Raw genomic sequence first — 16,101 nt, 5'->3', positions numbered from 1 at the left:
AAAGTCGGCGTGAATTGTGGGGTACCACAGGGCTCCTCCCTGTCCCCTGATCTCTTCAACCTTTATGTTCGCTCCTTGATGCATGCTCTACAGCAGAAAAAGGTAAAAATATACAACTCTGCGGATGACATGCAGCTGGTTTTCACAATTGATGAGACACCGGACTCTAGGGAATGTTTCCAGAATACTATGCTATTCATCAGAGATTGGGTGAAAAGCAACCAGCTAAAGCTTAATTCTGACAAAACAGAGATTGTCATCCCCAATAATAAATTAAACCACTGGACTCCTGCTTACTGGCCAACAGCGTTAGGACCCCCACCAAATCTCAAGAGCACGGTAAAACGTCTCAGCGTCCAAATTGATGAGTTTTCCATGAAACCCCAGATCAGCATTGAAACAGCCTCTTGTTTCCTTCAACTTAAGAAGTTCAGAAAAATGTGAATATTCTTTACTAGAGAGGCCAGCATTCTTATCATTATTCCCTTGATTTTGTATAGAATTGATTACGCCAGTGCCCTCTACTTGGGACTCCCTTTCCAACAATCAAGATATTGCCACACGAAGTCGCTGTTGAAGAGGCTTCCACCGCGGTCCATGTTTAAAACGGGATGCATTCTTTTTAAAGCGATCCACAGCCAAGGCTCCACTTTCCCTTAACATAACAATTGTCTCCATGGTAACAGAAAAAATTATATCCCCAGACCAATACCTGACCGAAGAGACCTATTCAGCCCCGGTGCCGGCAACAAAACTAAGGTCCATTCCATGGCAATGGTGTACTTGGACTGGGAGGGGTTACTGGCCTAAAGAAGGTGGTGGTATCCTCTGCTAGTGCTGTAGCCTATCTGCTAGGAAATTATCTGGTGTCCTGCGCTTGGGTTGAGGCAGAGCTCAAAAACCCAAGCAGCCATGGTGGGTATACCTGAATGGGTGTGTGTGAAAACCAGAGTACAAAGCAAAGCCCGGAGTGAAAAAGAGGAGTTGGAGCCTGGAAAAATGACCCAACCCTCCAAGAGAAAAGGTTGGAAGTCTGGGAAACAAACTTTAAATCAGTCACAAGCTCCAGTACCCTTCTCCTCGGAGAGAAGACCTGTCAGCCCCAGAGGAAGCGGAGCCCCAGGAACTTGGGCCTTATACGGCAGCGCTCCTAGGCCTAGGGGGGACCATCCAGGGAGGATCTGTGCCAGGGACAGAAGACCTGTCACACTTTTAAGTTTAAAATCGACCACAGAATGGATTCAACAATCCATTACTTGATACCATACCCATCCCTTCCTCTTTCAGATTTTTGATTCGGATTATTCAGCGCTGGTATTGGGAGATATATTCCTCATACCCCCTCACGACTAGAATTGATATGAGTATACAACCTCCAGCATATTACTATTCAGTAGTAACTTTGCTTTGGACATGAATACTTACCCCTGTGTCTTCTCCACTGTTAACCAGGAGCTCTTTGGAAGCCCGCTTAGGATTTAACTCTGGCAGTTCTTCCTCCAGCCCAGTAGGTGTGATTCATTATTCCCTACTTGAGACATTTCACCCTTCATAGTATATTAGGTACTGAACTGTATTCATTACCCACAGGTGCTCTACTGTCCTGATGAAGACCCCACTGTGAGGCCATCAATCACCCTCCTCTCCATGGGGGTCGAAACGTAGACCGTTTTTTTTTTAACCTTCACATGCCCTTGGATCAGAATGTACTAAATAAGGATGTACCAATGAGAAATGTATTGTGGAACTAATTGACCTTGACAGGCTGGAAAGGCTTATTTGTATATAGTGTGTATTGTATCTATGTCACAAACACCTTTACCCTGTCCCTCACTACCACTTCCTCACTATGTCACTCTACACACCCATGAGCACTATTTAAAAAAAAAAGACACAAGTAGCCATTTAATGCTTTGAATAATAATTGCATCTAATGCGGCTTGATTACAAATTAAATTTTCTTCTTTGAATTATCTCTTGACATTTTGGTGATCTGTCTTTTTGCGTTACGTTCACAATTTTGAGGAACAGAGGACCTGTCACACTTTTGAGAGCCTGACACAGCACAATGCTGACCAGAAAAAGGGAAATGTTAGTGGCTCCCACTGAACCTATTGGGAGGAAGGACTCCTGTGCACTGAGGCCAGAGACCCCAAACCTGGTACCACTAGGAAAGTGGTAGTGCCTCGGTGATACGATGAGTTCTTACTCTCTAGTGCATAACATCCCCTTAGCTGGGCATCTTGGCCGAACCAAAACTTGGAGTAGGTTAGTTGCTCACTTCCACTATCCCAGTATGTCCCTGAATGTGAAGAATTGTTGTGACTCCTGTGTTTACATGTCAAGCCAGTGGCAAGGCAGTTAACCACCCGAAGGCCCCCTTCATTCCACTGGGGGTTCTCTTTGAGAGGATAGGGGTTGACTTTGTTGGTCCTCTTGACCCTCCAACAGGGAGCGGGAACGTATTTATACTGGTGGTAGTGGATCATGCCACCAGGTACCCTGAGGCTCTTCAACTTTTGGACTGCCCCAGCTCCTGCAGTTGTCAGAGCCCTCTTTAGTGACTTTTCAAGAGTGAGTTGGTGTCAGAGAGAGGTAGTAACTTTATGTCTGGTTACATAAGGGCCACATGGAATGACTGTGGTGTGACTTTCAAGTTCACCACCCCGTATCATTCACAAACCAATGGTTTAGTTGAGAGATTAATCAAAACCATGAATGGCATGATCGTGGGACTCCCTGAACAATTCAGAAGGAGATGGGCTGTCCTCTTGCCATGCCTGCTTTGGCCTACAACGAAGTGCCACAGAAGGGAGTAGACTTGTCTCTTTGAAGTTCTGTTTGGTCATCCTGCGAGGGGACCGTTGTGTTTAGTAAAGAAAGGCTGGGAGAAGCCTCTCAAAGAGCCTAATCTAGATATTGTGGACTGTGTGCTTGGCCTACGTTCAATGATTGCTGAGTATATGGAGAACGCATCCATAAACCTTGAGGCCAGCCGTGAGCTCCAGAAGCTCTGGTATGACCCAAAAGGATGCACTGGTGGAGTTCCAACCAGGCCAGAAGGCACGGAGACTAGAGCATGTGGCTCTCTGGTCACTCCAGGACAAATGAAGTGGCCCTTACCCTAGCCTTGAAAGGAAAGGTGACGACACATACTTAGTTTACCTGGGCACTAACAGGACCCTCACAGGGTCATCCGTGTGAACTGCTTGAAACCTTTCCATGACTGGGCTGATGTGAACATGCTGATGGTCACTGATCAGGATCAGGAAAAAGCTGATCTCTCCCTGATCTCCTCTCCCACAGTTATAAAGATGGGTCGGTTGATGAAGTGGTCTTCTCAGACACCCTCTCTGCCCAACAGCAAGCTGACTGTCGGCAAGTCCTGGGGCAGTATGCTGGGCTCTGTTCCCTCACCCCTGGTCAGACTCACTGGTGTACGCGTGATGTGGACTCTGGTGACAATATGCCTGTCAAAAATAGATATAACACACGTGTATTTGTAAAGCGCACGTTCACCATGAAGGGTATCTTCGCGCTGAATAACAGATGTTTATTGTTACCCAGCTCAGTGGTACTCATTTTATCGACCTTGGAAGGATGAAAGGCTGAGTCAACCCGCTGGGATTTGAACTTGTGACCATGAGGTCAAACAAAGGCCCCTACAGTGGACGTGTTAGTCCACTAAGCCACCAGACCTGGAAATACAAACAGTCTGACCAAGTGAAGGAAAGAATCAGTGCCGAAGTTGGCAAAATGCAGGAGTTAGGGGTGGTTAAGCCCTCTGAAAGAATTGGGGTCCTCTACTCTGGGAGCTGTTTTCAGGAAAGTGCAGGGATAGACTCCTGATGCTTTGAGAGAGATGCTGAGTTCTATGAGCTCATGAACGGTACCGTGATTGAGTGCTTCGGACTCCCCACTGAGGAATACAGGATTAGGTTTAGAGAGACTGCAAAACCTCGAGTCAAACCTGGGTAGATTTTGTTGACTTCCCAGTCAAAACACTAGGAGGCTGGTTAAAGTTAACAAGGTGTAAGACTAAGATGGGCTTTATAATCTTATTATGAAAGAGCATCTGTTAAGTAAATGTGTTGTGTGTGTATATTCTAGGGGAGGAGCAATATTTTACCAATAGACCCCTGGAAGGATTATAACACAGATTCGCCTGTAGGCCACAACCCAGATCTTTACCCTGCAAAGCCTTCCCCTCCTGACGACAATGTCGGATATCTAGCTAGAGCTGCAGAATATCATGGGGTACAGTTACACAAGGAATCTCTTGAGGATGTTTTCCAATTTGAAACGCTTAGTAGCACATAAAGGGCTAACCACCTATTGTTAAAGGTACGATGAGACATGCCGATAATATTTTTAAAGATCAGTGCGTGCTTGCATTCACACCCTTCGCAATTGATTAAAAGAAAATATAAGCCTGCTCCCTCAGAGCCAATCTTTATTAAAGGACAGTTACCACTAGACTCTTTGGTGGTCTTTAATGCCCATAAACGGGCCAATTCACCAACTACAGGAGATGCCGCCCCCCATCCCCCCCGCCCAGAAAAAGAGTCAAAACTATTAGACGCCTCCAATAAACGAGTAGCCGCCCAAGCAGCATGTCATTTCGCATTGCCAACACCCGGTCCCAGCTAGCCAGGTATGATGGGGCACACGGGGACGAAATGGAGCAACTGCTGCAACACCTCCCAGATGAACGCAAAGCAAAAGCCCATGATTTCGTGCAGGAGGGGAAGTTCATCTCCAATTTGTCAATTCGATGGTGGTTTAGATGCTGCAGACACCGCAGCTAGAGAGATCAACAAAAGTGTGTTACTGAAGACATGCATGGTTGAGGCTTTCTAGTTTCAAACCCGAAGTACACCAGTCTATTTTAAATACTCCTTTTGACAAGGAGCATCTCTTCGGGCCCAAAGTGGATAAGTCACTGAAAAAAAAAAAGACAGAGGTAGCCAAGTCCATGGGAGCTCTTCAATCTCCCTCTACTCGGAGCTCCTTTCGTCACTCCTTCTATCGTGCGGGGTTCTCAGACAATACTGCCGCCTTCTACAAAGGCAACAGTCAATCTTTCTCTACAAGGGGTTTCTTTAATTGTGGGTTTATATAGCGCTAGGAATCGACTCCCGGAGGAGTATCTCCACGCTTCGACCGCTGGGGAACCCGTCCTGGCTCACCCTGAGAGATGGTCCCTGATGGGTATCTCTAAGGTGCGACCAAGCATCCCCGGCGGTCTGGGGGGGCCGTTGTGAAGATGAGGCAAGCTGATGCCCAGAGTTGCCGAGTGTGGTTTCTGACTAGAGTAGGCACCGAGGCGAGAATTATCGAGTCCGCTGACCCTGGTCCGGAGGATACAGAGATAACCGCAAAGGTTCCACACCACGTAATTCCCCCAACAAGCAGTGACTTGCCTACACTTCCCCCTGATCATTTAACACCTGTCGGGGGACATCTTTAACAATTTCTCCCCATTTGACAATCAATCACCACAGACAAATGGGTGTTAGGAATTAACCAACATGTTTATTGCCTGGAGCTTACCAACAATCCTCCAAACATTCCACGATGTTCTCACAAAATGTCACAAGAACATTTACATCTACTTCAGCAAGAGGTGCGATCGCTCCTGCCCAAAGGAGCCACAGAACCTGTCGTTGCAACATCAAGGGACAGGTGTGTCCTCTCTGTACTTTCTCATGCCCGAAAGGAACGGCTCCTTGAGACCTATTCTAGACCTCTGAGAACGAAACCTCTACATACTTTTTGAGAATTTCCACTTGATGACCCTTCAATAAGTGTTCCCACTTCTACAGCAGGGCAATTTTATGTTTATTCGAGACTTAAAAGATGCATATTTCCACAGTTCAATTCATACCTCTCATCGCAAAAACATCACATTCATGATAGCAGGTCATCATTACCAATTGGAGTCACCATTGCTCCCTGAGTATTTACCAAATGCCTGGCAGTGGTTGCAGCACATCTGAGAAGACCGCACATCCATGTCTTCCCCTATCTGGACGACTGGCTCATCGAAGCCAGCACTTACCAGAAGTGTCTCCAACACACTCAAGCCACAATTCACTTACTTCTCCAACTAGGGTTTACAGTGAATGTGTTGAAGTCTCGTCTACAGCCTTCCAACACCAAACTTTTCTGGGAGCCATGATAGACGCTCAGAAAGCTCTAGCAACTGCTAGGGATGATGATGTCTTGCGGTATTATTGTTCCCCACGCAATACTTCACATGTGTCCCCTTCTAGACTGCTTAGCAAGTCAGTGGAACCAGTCGCAGGGTCACTTGACCGATCTAGTGCTGGTAGATGGCCGCACCCATTGCTCTTTGCAGTGGTGGAACCCACAAAATGTATCCAAAGGGCGGCCCCTTCTCGACCCTGTTCCACAGACAGTGCTAACCGCAGACGCATCGCTCACTGGTTGAGGCGCTCACCTACAAAGTCACACAATCCAAGGATTATGGATTCTAAAGTACAAGAACCTCCATGTAAATCACCTATAGCTACTAGCAGGGCTTCTAGCTCTCAAAGCCTTACATGCTCACCTAATAGGCAAAACTGTCTTAGTCCGCGCAGACAAAATGACAGCTATGTACTATATACAAAAACATTGGGGGACACACTCCAACTGTCGCACATGCCATTTGGAAATGGGCTTGCATCACAACATTTATCTCCTAGCAGAACATCTTCCAGGAGTAAACAATCAAAATGTAGACCTTCTCAGCAGCAGAGACAGCAAATCCACGAGTGGGAACTTCATCCCCAGATTCTTCTTCCCTACTTTCAGGAATGGCGATTGCCTCACTTAGACCTGTTCGCCACAGTTCAAAACGTGAAATGCCCAAGCTTCGCCTCCAGGTTCCCACACCCACTCTCCAACCGCAATGCCCTATGGATGAACTGGTCAGGGATATTTGCTTCTGCTCGTCTGCCTCTCCCGCTCATTCTGCTGGTAGTTCGGAAGCTCAATCATCCCTCAAACTCATTCATCATCCCTCAAACTCATTCTCATCGCTCCCACATGGGCACATCAACCTTGGTTCACCACCCCGTTAGAGCTCTCAGTAGTTCCACACCAAAAGCTGCATCTCAACTCCAGCCTCCTCACTCAGAGCCATGGAGAAATCGGGCCTCCAAATTTGGTTATTTACAATTACCCCCAGACTGTGTGAATATCCAAAAGGAGGCTACAAAAGCAACTACTAGGGCATGTTTTGCAACAAAGTTTTGTTATATACTGTAACAATAACCATATCAATCCCCTGGATGCTTCAGTGCAAAACATCATCTGTTATCTCTTACACTTACAGCAATCTAGATTAGCCTACACATCCATTCGATTGCATTTAGCAGCTGTAGTTGCATACTTACAAAACAGACACTTATTTCTATTCAGAGTACCAGTGATAAAAGCCTTTATGGAAGGACTAAAAAGAGTAATACCACCAAGAGTCTCACCTGCACCTGTATGGAACTTGAACATAGTCCTTATGAGGCTAATGGGTCCACCCTTTGAACTGCACAAGTGTCGACTACAATTCCTCTCAATGAAGGTTGCTTTTCTTATTGCAATCACTTCCCTAAGGAGAGTTGACAAACTCCGGGCATTAATTATACAAGACCTTTTCTTTCATCTTAACAAAGACAAGGTGGTTCTTCAGACCAATCCCGAATTTCTTCCTAAAGTGGTTTCTGCTTTTCGCATCAATCAGTTGAGCTACCTGTGTTATTTCCTCAACCTGATTCTGTAGCAGAACGTGCTCTACACACACTAGATGTTAGAAGAGCTCTACTATATTATGTAGAAAGAACAAAAGATTTCCGTAAGACAAAACCGCTCTTTGTTGCTTTTTTGCCACCACACAAAGGCAATCCCATTTCAAAAACAGGTATTGCAAGATGGATCTTGAAATGTATCCAAACATGTCATGTGAAAGCGAAGAGCACCTTGACAATACCCCTAGTGCGCATTCCACCCGCAAAATAGGGGCTACTATGGCTTTCTTAAAACAATTTTTCAAAAAACTGCAACAGCTACAGGTTATCCACCGCTTTGGGAGTTTACTGCTGTATAGTCTATGCAAAGCATGTGATCTACAGCTTACAAGCCTCGAACGGATAATGTTACTTACCCAGTAAGCATCTGTTCTTCGCATGTAGAGCTGTAGATTCACTTGCGCCCACGCGCCCCCCCGGGTACCATTCCTTTTACAGTTCTTTCTTAGCTCATATACATACACATGGACATCTTTATTCTACACTTACTAACTCCATTCTCACCCTCTGCGGGAAAACAATCTAACAATGGAGTCAATGCCCATGCGCGCTATCACCGAAAGGATTCACCTTACTTCGTGACTGGAAAGACTTCTACTGAGATAAACAACTTGCAAACATCCGGACCCAACACTAGATGGCAGGAGTATGCAAAGCATGTGAATCTACAGCTCAGTCAAAGTTGGAGTGGATCTCGTAATTAAGTTGTGTGCATCATTTATTGACGGTATGTGTATGAGCACTAACCAGCCAAATGCGCTGCATTATAGTGAATGTGCTGCCCCCAGGGCAGCCACAAACTTCTGCTGCCCCAGAGCAGTGCGTTCAGGTGAAAAACGGAGGGGCTGCTTCAAAGCCACTCCGTGTTCCACAGTGCAGGCTCCAACTCACCAGCACTTTGAAGGGGATTAGAGAGCCCTTTGCACGTGGTGCAGTGAGTAACTGCACCTGCCTGCACAGGGATGTTAGGGGGGTCCATGGGACCCCTTTGCCCCCGCCAGAGGGCTGCCATCAGGGGGCGCACTGACAGTGCCTCACGTTTTAAGTGACGCACTGTCAGTGCACCTCCGGACAGCTTCTTTGCCTCTGCGCCCGCGACTGTAATACGGCACGGACGCATAGGCAAAGGGATTCCCAATAGCCCCATGCAAATGAGGGGACACTCTCTGATAATAGCTCTGGCGCATTATGTGCTCCAGTGCTCTCGGTATTACATAAGGAGACGCACAAGTGTCTGTGGCCCCTTCTGTGAGATCAAGGTGCCCAGAGTGCGTGCAAAGCGGGTGCAAACCCTGTTGCACCCTCAGGGAATTCCGATAATAGGGCCGAAAGAGGTAAGACTTTTCCAAAACGTCAAAAAATAACCAAGAGGTAGATCTTCCTGGATTTGCACTGGCTGATGTGGAAATAAAAGAACTGTCAAAGTGCCTGGGTGGCACCTATATAGGCACTGTGAAGGACGCCACGTGGAGGTGAACAACACCACATACTGTTGCGCAGGGGTATTGTTCACTAAAGATTTCCGGATCCAGTTTGACAGCTGGGAATAATAGAAGGGAAAGTACTCTGGGGCTAGATAACCTTATCATATATAGAAGGGCATGGGGAGCTTGCCTAAGGGTACAAAATGTTTGTGCAACCCAAGGGCTAGAGCTGGTGCTCTGAGGGCGCACAGTGTGCAAAACATAAGGGTGTATGTGTATGTGTATGTGTGTGTGTGTGTGTGTGTGTGTGTGTGTGTGTGTGTGTGTATGTGTGTGTGTCTGTCTGTCTGAAGATTTAGGGCCCACTTGCCTAAGGGTGCAGGTGTGGTTGTGTAACCCATGGGCTGTAGCTGCTTGCCCAAGGGTGCATGGTGTTTGTAAATCAATCTTAAGAGATGCTTTTCTGAAGGTGAATGGTCTGCAAAAAGTAAGGGTTAGACCGGTTTGTATGTGTAGTGTAACTCAATGGATAGCTGCAGCCTGAATCCCACCATTAAACATTTGCTCTGATTTTGTTATCTAATCGACCCAAGAGCTACCTTCTTCCTCAGGTCTCGTTTAACTTATCTGGTTTCTCCCCCTGTAGATTATTGAGATCGACAGCAGCTGGCTTCTGGAGGTGGCCCCACACTACTACAAATCCAAAGAGCTGGAAGACACGTCCAGTAAGAAGATGCCCAAGCAAGTGGGCAAGGCACGTGAAGAGCTGGGCTGAAGAACTCTGCCCAAATGAAAGTACCAACTTCACCTCTTTAAAGAGAGAAGAGGACATAGAAAGACCCACCAAGGCAATTGAACCAGGAGTCGGAGATACCCCAGATGCCGAAGGACAACCATTCACCTCTGACCCAGTGATCTTCCTGGGGTGGGGGGATAAACAAAGGCAGAGCCGGGTGTACGATCCTCACCAAAAGAAAATGACCCACTTCACCTGGACAGTTTTTATACACAGGAAATATTGAGGTCTAAACTGTTCCCCAATAAGAAGTGTGTCCCCTTCACTTGGGCAAAATTGAATGTGGGAGGTGACCTCGGAATACCTACCAGGTGGAATTTGCTGGAGCTGGGCACCAGAGAATCCCCTGTAGGTATTAGACCTCCTCCAGCACTAGTTTGAGATCTACGCCATCGAAGAGTGCGGTTTGTCTGCACCCTTTTTGGACTGAGGAGACTCGAAGTAGGGTTATTGGGGTTGTGGGTGTATTGTACACTACTGTGTAAACTGCCCTCGGCTAACATCTCTCTACAGATGAAGAGCAAAAGAAGTGGCTGAAAAGGTGTGCTCTCTTATGGACAATGAGATGTTTCTAAAGCCAATCTGCTCTTGTCTTCCTTATGCAGTCTAGCAACAATGGTGATTGTTTTTTTTATTTAATGAATTAAAAAAAAATAATCAAGAAAAGTGTTCCTTTGTTCTGCAATTAGTGAACTTACTACCATACCCAGGATTCCAGTGACTTCTGTTCAGGGTGACCTTGTTTGACCAATTTATCCTTTTTAAAGGAAGGATTACCTAGATTGTGAGAAATTGCTACATCTGAAAGAGACTATTAGTTATGGATTCCTCACTTTAAATTACCCCCAGGCGTCAGACTGGATATGGAGAATTTGTCTTCAGCAGTACCCTTGCGCGTTGGTAGGTGGCATCGGTCTACTCCGCGTTTGTCATCGCCGGAATGACATCGCGGTATCTACTTAGACGCTACCCCTGTATGCTGTCAGTTCTTTCTTTTTCGGCACCAGCCAACACAGTTCCAGAGAGAGTGGTACCTCGAGTCACTTTTTGCGACTTTTTGTAGACCTCTTTTTCAAGTCGTTAGACTCCTGGTGCACGGAGGGATGTCCCGTCCTCGAACCAACTTCAAGGCTTGCGACTCCTGTTGCAAATTGATGTCGGTTACGGACCCACACCTCATGTGCCTTTGGGGTTTGGTGCGTGACCACAACCTGAAGTCGTGCTCCGACTGCAGGGCCATGAACCCAGTCTTTGCGTGAGTGTAGAAGTAGACCTCAGCAAGGCCTACCAGTGCTAGGGGTTCACCTTACTCTGCACACAAATCCTCAGTCTAGCAAATAGAAGTTGGCACGGAAACTGAAATGTCAAAAACAAGTTTTATTAAACCTCATGAGGTGGAACTACATTCACACAACACCCTTCTGCAGTGTATGAAGTAGCACAAGGAGTAGAAGAACCATGGGCCTTTTATACCCACACAGGGGCTCAAAAGAAGGCGGTACAAGCACACATAGGAAGAGTTACATACATAGATGGTCATACAGAAATGCTCAGTCAGCAAAGAAGGAGGAGCTAACAGTTGCTGACTTTAGTAGAAACAACCTTACAGTTACAGACTAGAGCAGGTGCATGGGCAGCTACAGAGCATGTGCGGAGTAGCAGGGGCTAAGTATAGCCAGTTCTTGAACACTGCACAAGGGAAAGCAACAGTGAAGAGGGAAAAAGCTCATGGCGAGCAAATGGCCAGCAAGATGGCTGCAGGAAACAAGATGGCTTCAGCTAAATGCTAACAGCGATCTCTGACAAATTTCCACAGATGACCCTTTTAGTATTAGCTGAAGACATTCATAATCTGGAAGAGTCTAAGTATACATCATGTATGTCGATTCTCATCATTTCAACAATCTCGTTATCTAATACACGTTGAGCATTAATTTGCTTAACATCACATCTGGTAGGTGTACAAGCAGTGATACAGATGGAGCAAAGCATTGGACCACATTGTATACATAGGCAGCACGTCAGCAGAATTGCAAGTAATATAGACATAATTGTCAACAGTTTCCAGCCCCAGGTAGTAAACAATGTCTAAAACCAGCTGGCAAAAGTCCAGGTGCCAGTATCAGGGTGTATCTCAGCAGCAATTTTATATAACTTGTAGATCGCATCAAAAACTGAAGGGGCGCGATATGGGATGTACACGCAGCAGCTACTTCCGATGATGCGACATGCACCACCTCAATCAGCCAAGACTACATCTAGGATCATACGGTTTTTGAGCACCACAATCCTTTTAAATTGTAGTTCTTCTGTGATGTTTCCAAGTGCCATAGCTGTCTGGTTGGTCACAGCTTCCACATCACAAGTAAAAGATTTGATTTTCCTGCTGTTCAAAGCAGCACCAACAAAGAACAGTCCTAAATAGAACTCAACGTATTGCTGTAGTGCAGTGTCAGTTTGATCCACCTCATCATTACTTATTGTTCTTTTGTATCTATTCTTAGAAATGTCATCAAACAATCAATAGTCCTTCTGATATGATGCAGGTGCCAAAAACACAGGAGGTAACAAAAAGAACCAATAACAGACTCCAGACCATCCAACAGGCAGATGGTAGTATCCCTTGTCCCCACAGATGAAGTATGTATTATGAGAAGACGTAAAGCTACTATTGTTACTGCCCTCAATGGTCAAAACCTGAGTACATTTGCTTCTTCCTACTGGAATCTTCCCATCACTGCTGAGACACAAATCTGCTCGGGCTCTAGTGACAGCTATAACAAATGGCCCATTACCCTTGGTAGTTCGAGCATTTGGGTAGACATAATGTGTAGAAGCATTTCCTGGTCGGAACTCCTCCCACTCCCATTTAGTCCCTTTAGCTTGTGGATCACCTTCTTCATCAGGATAACACGCTTTATTAAGATAGTAGTTTATATTCTCCCTACAGCCATACTAGCAATTTTAGCCTCTTGGGAAGCAAATAGAAGTGCAAACCAAGCTTGGCAAGAGCCATTGTGGGAAAAGGGGAGAGGAATGAAAGTTGTTCCTCCCTTTTTCTGATGAGCTGGCATCATTCCACATACCCAACAGTTAGTAATGTTTGTAGCATTGTGCGTGTGGTGCAACATCTGGATGAAAGTATTGTTAAGATAGGACTTTGTATGCTGTTGCTCATGATAAGGAAGGGGAAAATAATGGTGCTCAATGGGGGCTGGAGTAGTGATATTCAGTGTTTGCCGGACAGGAGTTACTTCCTCTACAACCCAAGTTATCACTGCCATAGTGATCACAGTGGCGATAAACTCAACAATACACATTATTCTCTTGTTGCTATTCCTCGCAGCAGTTGATGGTTTCTCCATAGGCACATTCATCTCGTTGTTGAAGTAACAAAATCTCGTTGGAGCTTTAAATTCCTTGGCAGCCGTTGGTTTCTTCACTGAGGGTTAAGACGGGTGTCACTATATAAAAAAATCCCCGCCCCCCTCTTCAGCTCAGTCTCTTACTAACCCAGGAAGGTTGCTCAACCAGTCTTTTTTAGCAATGCAGATTCTTTCCGGGCCGCAGTTGATATCGAGATGCACCAGGAAAAGTGTGGTCCGGGAAGACTTCCTCAGGTGATATGACTTGGCCTCTTTCTGTATCCAAAATATCTCAATGGTCAATTGTAATGACCGGATAATTTGTTCTATTTGGACTGGTGGTGACTATGATCCACTGCCATCTCAGTATACTGCTATGAATCCTTTATTTCAGCCTTATTTGTGCCTATTTGCAGGGTTTACCTATTGGCTTTGACATGATTTGTGCCTTCTTTATCCTTTTTCGGGCCTAGAGGCCTAAACTAGAGAGCAGTCTTCTTGCCTCAGTTGTCCGAGGTGCTTGTAGGTTATAGGTAATGTTTAGAGTTTAGGCTGTTATGTGCTAGTGAGGAGCTGGTGAAGACTGGTTCTTATCGAAGGAATGTGTTTGTCTCTCGGGCCCTAGACGCAATACGCAAGTGGCCACTGTGGGTGCGCGGAGAGCCTGGGAGCTGGCACAGGAATTCGGTGGGAGTCAGCTGCTACTGGAAATTTCCGTGAGGAGAGAGCGTTCTATATTATCAGAGAGCAAGAGAGCAGAGCGGTCAGAGAAAGTTGGTCAGTTGAAGAGGCCAGGAAGAAGTCAGCTACAGCCCGAGTCAGAAGTCTTGACTTGTGATGCAGAAAGTTGGAGGTTGAAGATAGAGAAGGAGAGTGTTGGAGAATCCTGTAATGATATCGTACAGGGTTGGTGTAGCTGAGGACCAGAGAAGGATTCAAGTATCTTGGAGCAGTGGAGCAGAAGAGTAAGACAGTTGGTGGAGTTACATCTGGAGTTGGTTTGTGGAGCAGTTGGAGTGCAGTTGGAGCCAGTGGAGTACAGAGGCCATGAGTAACATCAGAAGTTAGCCCGTTGGTGATGGTGGTGTGGTGATGACAGAGAGTTCTGATTCAACCAAAGAGGAACAGGGAGTTGGACCCCTTCTTAATAGGTTGAGGTGTTCTGAGAATGTTCTAATTATACCTGTTCATAATTAATCACTTTTCTTTCAGCTATCTATTTGTATGCCATAATTAATCACTTTTCTTTCAGCTCCTCGTGTGTGTATGTGTTGGTAATTGCTATTCTAGTAATAAAGATTCCTTCCTGTCATTCTATCATTGTGTAATAAAGAGACCCCAGTGTGCATTAGGTACATGTGTATGTTGTTTCTAAGAAGGAGAACCATACTCTTTTCCCCTGTTTGTTAATAAAGAGGTGTTGAATGGATACATTTGGATGTTGTTTCTGTGATAGGGTTAACCTTTCTTTCTAGCCAGGTGTTGATGTACAGAGGGACGCCTAATTTCCCTCTGGGAAGACAACTGATGACAGGGGAGAGTGTTGATCATATTAGGGAATAGCTTCGAGGTGTGTGCAAGCATCGTTTCTGTGTGGTGTGATTAGGTTTCCACTCCAGTGTATGATATAGGAAGAGACAGTCGGAAGACTATAAATAGAGACAGTCGGGAGACTATAAAGAGACAGTCGGAAGAGTATAAATAGAGACAGTCGGGAGACTATAAAGAGACAGTCGGAAGTCTATAAATAGAGACAGTCGGAAGATTATAAACGTGACAGTCGTAAGACTATAAATGTGAGGGAAGTCGTAAGACTATAAACGTGACAGTCGTAAGACTATAAACGTGAGAGAAGTCGTAAGACTAAACGTGACAGTCGTAAGACTATAAATGTGGGAGAAGACGTAAGACTATAAATGTGATAGTAGTAAGACTATAAACGTGACAGTCGTAAGACTATAAACATGACAGTCTTAAGACTATAAACGTGATTTATCATAGGATGTGATGTAGAAATCCTTAGATATTAGTAGTATCTTTGACTATCTAACCTTGTAAATAGTCATCTCCCCATTCTCAGGTAGGTATTTTGAGTGGTATGTCCTGTAGGGCCTGGGAAGGGTGTTGGTAACGTGATGACTGGGTATGCAATGGATGGTGAGCTATAGAATTGGTCTGAGAATCGGGTCATTACATCAATCAGGGCAGTAGGTTCCACCAGGGTGGATGGCACCTTTTTGCATTGGGTAGAATGCACCCAGTTCCTCCTATTCGTCACTCGGACCGCAGTTTGCGTTGCCAGGATGCCTTGCTCTGGGCCGCGCCACCCAGGTTCCAGGCTGCTCGATCTCTGGTAGAATCGGATCATAACATGGTCGCCAGGCCGCAGTCTGTGGCCTTCACCCTCAGACCTGTCAGGAAGAGCTTCTCGAACTTGTTGATGAATAGTAATCAAACTGTCAGTCAACTGTGATAGGTAGTCACTCATCAAGACACATGGTACATCATGGGATTCCCCAAATATTCATAGACCTCCCAAATACCACCTCATACGGTGTAAGGCCAGATCGTGAATGTGGTATTGATCTAATGGACAACAATGCCAATGGTAGCACATCAGGCCATTTCAAAGATGTAGAAGCCTGGATCTTAGCTAGCTTCAGCTTGAGAGTAGCATTGTATCTCTCCACTAGCCCTGCTGATTGTGG

At 45.7% G+C, this 16,101-nt stretch overlaps 1 protein-coding gene across 1 annotated transcript in view; it reads left to right on the top strand.

Annotated features, from left to right (window-relative positions):
* DHX16 (DEAH-box helicase 16) overlaps window positions 1-10,568 on the top strand; it is a 102,062-nt gene extending 91,494 nt beyond the window's left edge. The window contains exon 21 of the mRNA XM_078641709.1: window positions 9,879-10,568. Within this exon, the coding sequence (XP_078497835.1) occupies window positions 9,879-10,007 (129 nt within the window). The 3' untranslated portion in view covers window positions 10,008-10,568. The remainder of the gene's footprint in view (window positions 1-9,878) is intronic.
* The last annotated feature ends 5,533 nt before the right edge of the window (window positions 10,569-16,101 follow it).

This window comes from Lissotriton helveticus, chromosome 5_1, assembly GCF_964261635.1.
Source record: "Lissotriton helveticus chromosome 5_1, aLisHel1.1, whole genome shotgun sequence".
Lineage (NCBI taxonomy): Eukaryota > Metazoa > Chordata > Amphibia > Caudata > Salamandridae > Lissotriton > Lissotriton helveticus.
Note: the sequence above shows the minus strand (reverse complement) of the source record. Positions and strands in the feature narration are given on the sequence as shown.